This window comes from Nothoprocta perdicaria, unplaced genomic scaffold (genome assembly GCF_003342845.1).
Source record: "Nothoprocta perdicaria isolate Ctin4 unplaced genomic scaffold, notPer1 scaffold_121, whole genome shotgun sequence".
NCBI classification, from domain to species: domain Eukaryota; kingdom Metazoa; phylum Chordata; class Aves; order Tinamiformes; family Tinamidae; genus Nothoprocta; species Nothoprocta perdicaria.
Genome location: NW_020454328.1, coordinates 1,690,571 through 1,703,664, shown reverse-complemented (window position 1 = coordinate 1,703,664; position 13,094 = coordinate 1,690,571). Strand labels below are relative to the sequence as shown.

Genomic DNA, 13,094 nt, shown 5'->3' with positions numbered 1-13,094 from the left:
TTTGCATCTTGCACTGTTGGACCCTCGCTAGTTAGTGCTGGTCGGTACTTGGTTACCTCTGCAGAAGGGGAGCAGGGACAGGATGCTGGGAAGAGCGCGAAAAATGTCACCTGCCCAAGTGCCATCGCAGCAGGTGCCGTTGCATGTGTGAGGAGAGAGGAAGGCGCTGGAGCAAGGAGCTCCTCCATAAATTCACATGAAAAATATGAATTCTGAAATTAGCACTTAATTTGAGGTCTATAAAGGAAGAAGGGATGAGGAAACAGTTTAGCATGAGCAAAACAGTAGACATACCAATTAAATGTCTTGGAAGAATGAGATAAAGGTACCTAATCATTGGTGTTTTCTTGCTCCCTTTTAAGGCCTTGGTCATCAAGGCTGAGATGTCCAGGTGCATGAGTAAAGCCATCCTATATAGCCTCATGTACCCCTAATTACTGATACATAGATCTCTAAGACATGTGTTTTAAGGCTGGTAAAAAYTGTTCATCTGAGCTGAAGAGAGATACTTCTTATCTCTATGTTCAAATTACAGCACCAGGGCCAGGAAATCTCCATATGCAGAGCTGATAAGATCCTGTTATTTTTTTTAGGGAAACAGGAGGAGCTGATGGTGACTTCACTACTCAGAGGAACTGAACCATTTGAACACAATGCAGTTGAACAAAAATATAAGGAGAGATCCTAGGGCTGTTTAGAGTGGGAGAAGATACAGAATTTGCAGCTGTAGTTGAGTGGAGAAAATCACCTATAAACCTGGGGAAATCTTCTGTTGAGAGGGAATTTGCCTCCAGCAGAGCCAGCCTGTGTTAGYGGATGCGCCCGTGGTTCAGGACACRCGTTCCTATTGATAGCAGCCAATATCAGCACTGTTCTTGCTCTACTTAGACCACACTAAGTAGGGGARCTCACTGCTCAATGAACACTTTCTCCTTTGGCCTTGCTCTGTAGGATTCACTTCCCTACTGCAAGCAGGATTCCCCTGGCACCGGAGCTTGTCCGCTGGCACAAATGATGTCCTGCAGATGGAAAATCTGTCAACACTTGTTTGGATACTGAAGTCTTCACAAATATTTGCTGCAGTGCCACAGCTGCTGGGCACAGGCAGCAGAAAGTGCAGGGSCTTCACTCTTGCCTAACAATTCATCTGCTTACAGTACAATTTAAGAGGTGAACGGTCATTAGGAGGAAAGGAATACTCYACGTTCACATGGTCTTGAATTACATGAAATTGYGAGTCAGTGCACAGGAATCAGAGAYGCRTCTAAATATAACCTRACTAATATGGRTRTTTTTTGCTTTTTTGTTTTGGAATAGCCAAGTGTACAACCAAGACCCTCAGGTATCTTAAAATCTCTTCTAAACTTGTGCAAAAGGATCCTATATATATATGCTTGTCTGGAGTTCTGCTTAGTGTTCATATTCCTTGTATTTGCAGTTTAGGGCTTGAGCTTTATGGAGCTTTGCTAAAAGATTTCTGTTTCCAAATTCAGTTAAACATACAGCAAAAACTGCCTTTAAAAGCAAAATTACTCTCCATTCACATATTGATTTCTGCAAGGTCACTAATCATTGTAGGGACACTTTTAATGAGAACTAAAATGACAAAGACTGAATTATGTTTCTATCCTGCTGCTCTTTGGATATTCTTGCCAGATGTTTCCAGGGCTTCAGGGATGTTGAATAAGACAGGGACAGAGGACTACACCTTGCAGGAGTCCTCAGAGCAGACCTTTGAAGATGCAGGAATAATTCCTGATAGTTACATTCGTGTTCCTATCAGGAACACAGAGAAGGATGAGAAGGAACCTGTGCTGTTTCACATTTTTTTTCAATTGCTCCCTATATGCTTTTTTTCTTTTTTTTTTTTTTTTTTGAGGAGGAACAAGACTATCAAACTGCCCATCCTGGATACTGTGAAGAAAGCCTAAGTTCAGATAAAATGTCTTTCTCACTGTGTTGTCTGCTAGAGTTGCAAGTACTGCTTTCCTAGCTGTGGAACGTGGGTAGCTGGCAATAGAGGCTTTTAAATTAAGTTTTAAAATTAAATTAGGTTAAATTTGGTTAAATTATGTTAAATTTGTTTCTTAAATAATCATGGCTATAAATATTTCTGCAAGTATATAATTTAGTTTTGAGCACAGTATACTTGGTATCTATTAACAGGAAAATCATAGGTTTTATTATCAGTAGCTTGTGGGAACTTCATAAAGACCAAAGTGATTTACCAAGACCTAATAGTTTTCTTGACGCCTTTCATATCCTGCAGGTTCATAGCCAAGGACATTCCGAAGCTGCAGCATCTGGGGATAACCCACGTTCTGAACGCGGCAGAGGGGAAGTCGTTCATGCACGTGAACACGAATGCCGAGTTCTACGAAGGCACCGGCATCAGATACCACGGCATCAAAGCTAATGATACCCAGGAATTTAACCTCAGCCGCTATTTCGAGGAGGCAGCTGATTTTATTGAGAAAGCTCTTTCCCAGAAGGATGGTAAAGCAAACTTTCTGTCCTCATTTTCATGCAYTGCAAACCTTTCTTTGTAAATAGTGAAATACAGGACTATGTTCTTCCCTCGGATTTCTGACTCAACAAACAAAACGGGAATTCAGATCAGGTCCAAGGATCAAAGATGCCTGAATATGCAGTAAAGCATCTTAATCTATAGTCTATAAATGTGTCTCTTTATAGCAAATGGAAGTTTGGCTTTGCAGGAATAACTTTGRAGACTGAAATAGCTGCTGCATCCTAAAACAGTGCTTTTTAGGAGCATATGGTCTTGTTTTACTTTAGTTGGGGGTGAGTCACATGAAAAATCAAGAAAACAAATGTAGAGTCTAAAAATATTTTTAGGACACTAGAAATTGTAAATTAGAGGAAGARTTAATATAGATAAAGCATAGGTGAATAATAATCACACAACCTGCTATGGGTTTTTTTCCYAATTTTCTCCAAATGTAGAAAAAGTTTAGAGACCGTTGCCCTATATTTTTTTTTTATTGCATTGGGTTGTTAGGCTTATTTTTTTTAATGACAATTACCTCACTATTCTGTAAGGTTGCAGGACAGCTGGAGATCATATTTGCAATGTTGCTGATTGCCCCATTTCTCTACAATGTGTTTCTTCAGAGCAGAATTCCTAGGACACAGTGCAGTGGGCCAGATGGTGCTTCTATGGATAAGTGACTAAGAATGCCACTTGTGTGTGTTTAATTTATTTCTTGCCTCATGGCTGAACATCAAAGACAACCGAATTTCTCCAAAATGAACAAAAAGGTGGAAAGAACCGCCTTTTCCTTTCTGTAAGGGAAAGAAGTTACACCTCAAATTTAGAGCAGTGAAAAAAAGCTAAAAATTAAAATGCAGCTCTTCTAGATAACTTTGTGACCCTCTAAAAGAGGTAGAAGGAAATGTTTAAGAGTGGTAGCCAACTTCGTTTGGCTCATAATACGTCATGCTGATCTGGGCTGTCAGGAATTGCTCTGGGTTTGCTCTAACTGTTCTTTCTGGTGGATTTTTTTCAGTTTTAGGAGCTGTCCACGGCGCCCGCCGCTGTGCCCTGACCGTGGCAGGCAAAGAGGAGTGTTGCAGCTTCCCAGGCTCAAATTAGCTCGCTGCTGAAATTCCATAGTCTTTGTGCAGTGCTGAAGGTTGAGTAAGGGCGATTCAGAAGAGTGCAGCAGGATCTTCCGCAGTTTTGGTTAGCATTTCGTGAAGTTCTGGCTAAATGAAGGCATTTTCGTTTCACTAAAGGCAGCGGTAAAACTTGCTGCTTCTCACAGAGGGAGGCTAGAAACCCTTTTGCTTCAGAACATTTGCAGAGGGGAAGTGAATTTTCTTCCACATATTTGCTTACTTCCATGTATCCTGTTAATTTATGGCTATGAGATCTCAGGAAATATTAAGAATGATTTTGTTGTTGTTGTTGTTGTTGAACTTGCTTCTAATCAAGACTGCAGAGCAAGGCGAATGTGATAATGAGCTTTTTGCTGGCGTGGTTCGGAGCAAACTCTGGATATCATGAAAATGTCTGTGTATAGTTCATCTGTTCTCTTGTCTCCCAAAATAATTTGCTCTGGAGACTAGCCTGGGGCCACATCTCCTGCTGCATTTGGGAGGAACATTTTTATGTCTGGCAAAGCAGGTCAAAGAGGAAATAGCTGAGAAGGAATCGATTTGACTCAGATTTCTTAGAGGTAGAAATAGCCTGTTTTATTTTTGTTGGATACCCCCACAAATATGTGGAATGATTTCCTCAGGCAGTTTCCTGGAAGCATTTTTTTGGTGAGCGTGATGAAATGCCCCCTTTCCTTGTTGCATAGTCATCATTTTCCTTTACTTAAGTGTTTATGTGGAGCGCTAGCACAGGAGCTACCAGCAGTGCAGCGTAAAGACTGAGTATCTTTGAAGAGATGTCGTATTTAACAGCCAGCAAAGAGTCCTCTGTACTCTTTGTTTTAAGGTCAGTGTATTTTAAACTGTGTGCCCTTTATTTTTGCTTGCTGCTAGTGGTCATCCACTTATGAAATAAGCAAGGCTTATTTCCAAACACAGCGAAAGGAGAAGCGTACTAAATAGACACACTTGGAATTTTTGCAACATAGCAGCAAATTCATTTGAGTGCGAATGCTTTTAAAATAAAATCACTTTTTCCTGTGTTTTCCTGGATGACAGGTTGGGTAGCTACCAGAGTGGCAGCACCTTGCTTCCAAGTTCTCTATAACCTCGGTAGCATTCCGAATTTAGAGGAGCTGCTGGAGGACTGATACWGCCTTCTATCCTATACCTCGTTCGGGTTGCTCTGGTGTGGTGTAACCGTGGTTGTCTTCCCTGCAGGCCAGGTGCTCGTGCACTGCCGCGAGGGCTACAGCCGCTCTCCCACGCTGGTCATCGCCTACCTCATGCTGCGCCAGCACATGGATGTCAAGTCGGCGTTGGTCGCCGTCCGGCACAAGCGAGAGATCGGCCCCAAYGACGGCTTTCTGCGGCAGCTTTGCCAGCTCAACGAGCGCTTAGTGAAGGAGGGCAAGCTCAAGCCCTGAAGYGCAGCACGCTCTTTTGGGGAGACTCTCAAGCTGTCCAAGTGTTAGGTGCTTTAGATCCCCAAACCCCAGCTACCAAGCTAGGTCACGTAACGGGAGGGAGGCAGAATTCCTGCTGTTGTCTAGTGAAAGTGTCTTTTGCAAACTCTGGTCTTAAAATGGCACGAAAATCTCTCACTTCTTAGAGCTGTTGCAAGGAAGAAGTGTCTTTGGAGGGGTAGCTCTGATGATAATGGCTGTTTTTACATGCATTTCAGAGCCCCGTGCAGACCTTACCATGGATGTGTTTTGCATTGACCTCGAGGGTGATTTATTTAAGCTTTGTCGTGTATCCCACCACAACCCCATTTTCTGAGAGCCCCAACACATCTTTCTGCTCTCACTCTTTAATTAAAGTACTGTATTTTCTAAAGTTTCTCTTCCATGCGCACAGGTGCCTAAAAATCGGAATGCAGGAGCTTTGTGGAATGCAGAAATATATATGCAAATGCACAGATGCACTCTTATGGGAAGTTTTGTGTATACAGCTTTGTGTTTAGTGTGGGTATATGTAATACACAGAGGTTTCAAGGGTTGTAGTGAAGACATGCAGAGCCCCATGTTAATATCACATTGTATTTCCAAAGAGATTTGTGTCTTTTGCTCTTGGGGGTGCCATTAAGTCGTCTGATATGAACTGCGTTTTTATTTTTAAAATCACGCAAGAAAATAAAGAGCAAATGTTGAAGAAGAAACTTCAGCAAGGAAGAAAGAATGTCTGTGATGCTTAGACTAGTTTTAAGGTAAAGTCATAAGTAAGAAAACAGAAGGGCTCCTGAGATTTGTATTGGGTTATAGTGCCTCCTTTCACCCTCACCRTCTATTAAACACGAAAGCTTGACCTAAATGAGCATATGTATAGATTGCTTCCAGTAGGACAGCACGTAGATCCTTACAAAGCAGTTTGTAGAAGTACACTGACTTGTCGGATTGCTTGCACACTTCCATTACCTCGTCATGACAATATAGGCTATCAAACATTTCCTTTCTCATGAAATAAATGCAGTCATGGTTATGTCTGACCTACAGATGAAATGATCAATACGGTGTTGGGAGAAGAAGCTTCATAAATCTATACCTGACTTAGTGTGTAAACACGTGGCTGACTTAGCGTAGCACTGTCCTAACCCAAAAAGCCTCCCACAGAAAACTCAGAGACTTTAGTTTAACGAATAGAACCCTGAGATGTTTATACGGAGTTTTTATGTGTGCTTTAATGTAGATACAGATTTTAAATTCAGCACTGTTTAATAAGGAACGCTTGTGTGTTAATATAACCCTATTTCCACAGTTTTGTATGTTCAGTTCATTAAGCACAAAGGACATAGATCAATTTTACTTTTAGTTTGTTTTGTTTTGTTTTGTTTTGTTTTGTCTTCAGTTTAATCAGATAACTTTATTGAAATTAAACTCAAAAATCTTCCGCTTGAAGACAGGGCTTTTGTTTTTCTTTTCCTCCAGAATTTGTTGTTATTTCTTTCACGTCATGCTGTGTGGGGAGTAGGAATCCTTGCCTTCTCTTTTCCATAGCACTATAATACTACAACAATACAACGCTTTTTAGTTTTTACTATGGGCGTAGATATCTTTTYTTCTCTCTACCTGCAGCATATATTCATAACACCTGTCTATACTAAAGGGAAAAATTAAACAAAAAAACATGCATATGCAAACACTCTGGCTTTGATTTTGATTTGTTACTTGTCATTCAAGACTTCCAGTCCAATAAATGGCTCAACAAACTATTTGGTGTTAGATTTTTGTTATTATCTCAAAAAATATAAAAATGCCACTAGTTTTAGTCAGATTAAAAGATAAGTTTTGTTAGCATGAGATAACATATGTTAAATTTATGATGTTTTTGTGTCGTTCTACCGGTCCACACTGAACTGTCTGAAAATATAGACAAATGGAGAAATACAAGGAAATATTGATATGTTCAAGGTGCTCTTTTAATTCATAGCACACTGCGCCATTCTCGTGGTAACTTCAGTGATACTCTGGCCAGTTTATCTCCATACAAGAAGGCTTAATTAACAATCGTGTTGTAATATGAGGGGGAGAGGCAGAAGTAAGACACTCGTAAATTAATTAAACTGAGCTCTGAGACAGCATATCCTAGTTTGAGTTACTGATAGGTGCCTCTAAGCCATTTCTAGCTTTGCCTTTAGAACAGGCTAAAAATAGTTAGGATGTCTCACGCCACTGCCCCATTAATGGGTTGTACACAGCTTTTTTTTTCTGTTTAAGTAGTAGAAGGTTGCAAATTATTCTACCTATTTTAGTGGACCAAGAAGAGCTTGTCTTCCTCTAATCCATAACCATATGCTATTTGAATCTTAGGCTTTTCCTTACTGTGGTAGGAAAGACTGTTTAAGAAGAGGAATGAGACCTTTCTGACATTATAATCGGACATGGGCAGAATGTCAGAAGATGCTTTTTTATCTGAATTTGCCATGTAGCTGCCTTTTACAATGAGGTGTTCCTTGCAAGCATGCTGATTGGGGAAATACCTCTTTTAAAACCAATAGGCAAGCAGAAACATTGCAGTTTTGGTATTTCCACCTTTATATTAAAGCTAGTATAGTCTGGATTTATATTAATGTCTTTATCCTAAATAGCAGCATGGTCCTTTTTGCATAGATAGGGCTTTGGAGAAGGCATGGGGTTCCTGTATGATAAGAACAAGGATATGCAGCCTGTCAAATCCATGGAGAGGGAGGGAAGAGTTATTATCATTTTATAACAAGGAGTAAAGAAGAAAGCCTGGTTAGATAATAATCCCTCTAAAATGACCATATATACATTAAAATAATTTGACTTTGTACCTCAAATGTCACCCATTATATAAACACAGGTGAAGAGTTTGTATCTTAAAATTTAGGACTCTAAAAATTAAAATTAAGACCGACTGCCTAATGGAGTCTCAATATAGCACAGAAGTTTCTTCTAAAATTACTTTCTGGGCTCTGCCAATGACTAAACTAAAAATAGAATAGGCCTCGGAGGCAGCTTCCAAGGATTTGTTGCTGAGAATTTGTAGCCTTATTCCATGTTAGATAATTCATGCTGTGTATGGCATTTGCAGCTTGGAATCCAGGACGGTAATTGCAAACTAGGGGTTTGATTTTGTTTTGGGGAGTTTTCTATGAAAAACTGGAGTTGCAAGACTCTTTTTTGTCAAATACAACAAGTAATGTGATAGGGGCATCTTGAATTCAAATACAGCTTTTATCTGCTGCAGAAACAAGCATTTCTGTTTATAACTTCGGAATGAGCATTAAGTGACTCTAGTTTTTACCCTTTGGACAAGCTGGTCCTCTGTTTTGGAAAGAAASCCTATAAACTCAGATTTATAGTGCCTGAGTAGTTGAAATAAGGCTTTGTATTTTAATTTCGGTATCTCAAGGGAGCCGGCTAGCTGACTCCCACCAGATGGAGCTATATGCTTATCATTTTACCCTAGATAGTCATAATTTCATCTCCGAGTGATGCTATTGAATGATTCTGATGCATTTTTCTTGCTATCATCCAAAAAAAAAAGGAAAAAAGACAAAGAAATGAAGGTACGTCATCGGAATGAGTTATCAATACATTTGCTTATCCCTGGTGGGAGAAAACTAAGCTTGCATTTCTTTTTGACTTCTYAGAGGAGCTCGCAACATAGCCTTCAGGTGGACGTATTCAGAAGGCAGCTCATGGCTCAGCAAATACAAGTCATTTGGGCAAAGCTGGCTTAGCAGCCGTGCGGGAAAAGAAGTGCTCGAGAAGCAGGAAAGTTCTTGCTCTTTGTGAAAGACTGCATTTCGGGGCAGTGTGCAAGTTCTGAATGGGATTTAAACGGTTGCATCTGCTCTGCGTGTCACCAGTAGAAATGGATGGCTATTSGTATTATTTTTCATGGGGGTCATACCAAGCGGGAACATGCCCCTCGCTGTAAATTTGGCGACACCTGTTTTGGGTGCCAGGTCAGGGCAATTATCAGGGAGGAATGTAAGCCTTGGATAATGAGTCCTGGAGCAGAAGGGAGAAGACAGCCGGCCCCGGCTGGCTGCAATGTTCAGACAGGTAGACCAGAGGGCAGGAGACAGAGGCTGTTATTGACATTCCAGCTAATTGTGAAAAAATGCTGGAGTTCAGTGTTTCACCTGGCATCTGTTCTGCGGGAAATATTTTCCCAGGGATGAGCTGTATGCGACAAGCGTTGCAGCTGCATGCACGTCTTTATTCCTATAAGCGAGTAATTTGCTCTCAGCAGCTATCATGTTCTCGGTTTCTAATCTAGCTAAAAGGTGAGAGACTCTAATTAATGTATTTTACCTGATATTGTTGGTAAATAATGTGGAAATACTTATGGGCCTGAGGCATTATCATCTTAGATCCCCTAGATGAGWTTTATAAGATGACCCATGAACACATAGTGGGCATAGATATTTTAAGGTTGGCTCTAAAACTAAGCAAAACAACTTTCCTGTTTCTTCTAGTCCTTTTATGAAACAAAATACYGGGAACCTTGTTTTGTAAAACAAAATAAAAATATGAAGCCACAGTAATTTACCTGCAGAAACCCAAATGCAAGGCTACTGAAGAACAATTTCTAATTGTGCTTACTTTGTACTTGAAAAAAAGCACCAAAACAGGAAAACTAGTCCCCCAAAATTAATCTGAAAACCCTTGAAAAAATAATAACCAACATTTCAAATATGGAGGTAGAAGCAGATTTTAATTATAATATTATTAGAAAAATTTGCAGAAAGGCTTGTTAGGCTGCAGCTCGTCCTAGTCTTGTCAATCAGCACTGTTGCCAGGCAGAAAAAAATGAAGCATACGAGAAGTCTTTAAGTGCTCATAATATTTTTTGCTAAACCACCCCCACATACCCATTTAATTTCTGACTCATACTGACAAAAGCTTAGATGAATGAGTTGGCTGGCCCTTCCCACTTTGTGTAGCCATTGGCTGGTTTGGTCCTAAAAAGGATTTTAAAAAGGACAATAATTTGCCCTTGCCTGGGATGTGAGGCTGTAAGAGGGTGCTGAAAAGCCAGTCTGTGGGCTGCCACCATGCAGATCTCTTGGGCTCTGTGCTCTCTCTGTGCCTTCATCCAAATTGCATTTCAGTCGGTAGAAGGGTGGCAAATGTTTAAAAATGACGCTACAGAAATCATTCCTGAGATCACCGAAAATACAGAAGCACCRGTGGAGCAGACCTACAGTGACAACAACACAATGAACCAGGCAAAGCATGGGGGAAGACACATCCAACAGCCTCCAGACCCTAATGGTAAGAAAAAGAACATTCTATTACTGTTTTAAATGCTACCAGGCAGTTTATGAGAGGATACTTATTGTCATCTATGGGTATTTATTAAAACCTCTTGGTGTGGACCTAATGCTGTGAGGGATAGGGATTTATACCTGCTATTGAAGAAGGATCCATGCAACCATCAGGAGGATCATACCTGAGTTGACTGATAAAAGGTGTGGGTTATCTGTTGAACCACCCTTGGGTGCTACAGCATGCATTCCTGTCCTGCACCCATGCTATCTGCAGGCAGAACTCCAGGACTGTGGAAAAACTTGGCTTTTAAACATGTAAGATAAGCAGCAGTAAGCCATGGTTTGAATTTCCCAGTATAATGTGCAAGCATTTTGCCAAGTATCACAGGTCTTATTCCTCTCTTGGAAGTCAGGATGGGGAAATGGTTTGGGATTAGAGCTAATAAGAATCCTTAAATATTTAGGAAGAGTCATACTAGTGATGTCTTGAAGATCACACAATGAAAAAGTCACCTGGAGCTGACTTACCTGCATTGAGGTAGACCAGAGCAGGGTGCACTTTGCCAACAGTAGCGTGATCTTCAGCTAGGACAAGCTGTTAGGAATACTTAAAGCACTTCCAAGGTGAATTTATGCTCAAATGAATTGGAAGGGCCTCTCACTGTTCTGCAGAGGTGCGATTCATGGGAACGCTTTGACTACTTTAAGCCTACTCACATACTTCCTAAGATGATATCACTGTATTTAGACAAATGTCTGGCACCAGCTGTGATGCAGAACCTCATGAGGAGAGTTGGGGGCTAGCAGCAAGAGAGAAGGAGTTCTGTTGGTAAATAAGCCAAACTCACTGCTCTGGTCTGATATGTTTGCCTGCCAAAGGTACATGGCAACAAGTCAAACTTGCAGTCCACACTATTGTACATTGCACATTGGAGCTAGACTTCGTTTTCTGTAGACAAATGGAAGGGAAYTGTGTCCTGCCACAGCTATCAGGGGCTTAAAGCCATAGAATCAGCAGCATTTTAAAAGAAAGAAACAAAAATGAAATGGTTTTGAGTGTACCATATCACAAGGTTCTTAAATAAGAAAGAATGAACTCTGCTTCTCACAGGCATCTCCACCTGATGCCTGTCAAAACAGGCTGATTTTGTAACCACATTTGAATACCTTGATTTTCTAGCCGGTAACTACTTCTGGCATTATCTGGGGAGAAAGGATGGGGGGTTTATCTAGATGAAGTTCTTTGATAGACACCCTAAAAAAGTGAACCTCTGTCACTTCCAAATGCATCAATTAGCAAAACATCCTGCTTGACAAGAGACCCACTTTGGTAGTTGCCCTCTTCCATCCAAATATCCCATTATTTAAGGAAAAGTWCTATGCCTACAAATGGAAAGATTTTCTACATTCTTAAGGCTAAACATGTATTTTCTAATGTCCACTGGTTATGCTAGTTATAGATCACTTAAGGCATGCGTTTTGTCTTCCTAAAGAGTTGTAAATATGGGAGTCAACCTCAACCTCTGAAGTTAATTGAATTCAACCAGAGTAAATGGTGAAACGTTTTGCCAAAAAGGTAGATGAAACCAGCAGAACCACAACGGAACTCTCTCAAAGGCCCTGCCTCTGTTGAGACTACTGGTCAGAAGATCCACTCCAAGGATCCAGTTCGAGGATCTCATGACTAGGATGCTCCAAACCCCACAGGCTACAAGAATGGGTCTCTGCAGATACCCCTCCCAGCATCTGTCATCCAAGCTTAGAGCTAGATATATGCTACAGGAACGAAAAAGCTTTGGCAAGGAGGGGGAAGGAGGCACTTAATTAACTACTTTCTCGTTTGCAGATGCTTCTGACTTTAGCTGCAGGGAAATGCGGACCACACGCTATGTCACTGAAGGGCCTTGCCGCAGCRTGAAGCCCGTCAAGGAGCTGGTCTGCTCGGGCCAGTGCGTCCCGTCCCACCTCCTCCCCAACTCCATCGGCCGAGGGAAGTGGTGGCGGCAGAACGCCCTGGACTACCGCTGCATCCCCGCTCACACGCGCACGCAGCGCGTCCAGATGGCCTGTCCCCAGCAGGAGACTCGGACTTACAAATTCCGAGCGGTCACCGCCTGCAAATGCAAGCGCTACACTCGCTACCACAACCAGTCGGAGCTCAAGGACTTTGGCAAGGAGAATGGCAGGCCCCAGAAGAACAAGAAGCCCCGTCTGTCCAGAGCCAGGAGCAGCAAATCCAACCAGCCTGAGCTAGAAAATGCCTATTAGACTGTGTCTCCGAGTGAGTGACGCAGCCCGGCAGCTCTGGATATTTTATGGGACATCCAATGGCACTCACAGGCCACCCAATGGGGTTCTGGCTGCAGGAGCTTCCAAGCCCTCTTGCTAAGCTGGATCTAAGGCTCATATAGACCAAAACCTATCAGATTGTGACAGTTATGGTCTGATAAGAGAATGAGATAAACTGAGTTGGTGGGGTAGCAGCTCTTAAGTTCAGTTGGAGCGAGGTACACCTTGGAGAATTGCATGAGGTCCCGTGGCTTGTCCTTGGAGGGAGGCAGAGGAAAGGAGTGTCAGGGTGACAATCACCAGCACGCATTGTCAGAAGTCATTTGACTCACTTTATGTGACGGGAATGACAATGTTCCTTTCCAACTTCTCCAAGCACCACAGCGCAGGGCAAACGTGTGGTTTGGAAGCCCTCGGGAGGGTTGCCACTCTGAATGAATGG

At 41.7% G+C, this 13,094-nt stretch overlaps 2 protein-coding genes across 2 annotated transcripts; both read left to right on the top strand.

The window, feature by feature from the left end:
* Window positions 1–1,304: 1,304 nt before the first annotated feature.
* DUSP3 (dual specificity phosphatase 3) lies at window positions 1,305–6,517 on the top strand (the record flags this gene model as incomplete). The annotated part of the gene is made up of 3 exons (XM_026054411.1): window positions 1,305–1,342; window positions 2,270–2,496; window positions 4,840–6,517. Coding segments are annotated over 3 exons (471 nt in total), but the record flags the coding sequence as incomplete, so codon positions are not given.
* A 3,630-nt stretch (window positions 6,518–10,147) lies between these two features.
* Window positions 10,148–12,631, top strand: SOST (sclerostin). The gene is made up of 2 exons (XM_026054512.1): window positions 10,148–10,367; window positions 12,210–12,631. Exons 1-2 carry the CDS (start codon window positions 10,148–10,150, stop codon window positions 12,629–12,631), a joined length of 642 nt encoding a protein of 213 aa, XP_025910297.1.
* The last annotated feature ends 463 nt before the right edge of the window (window positions 12,632–13,094 follow it).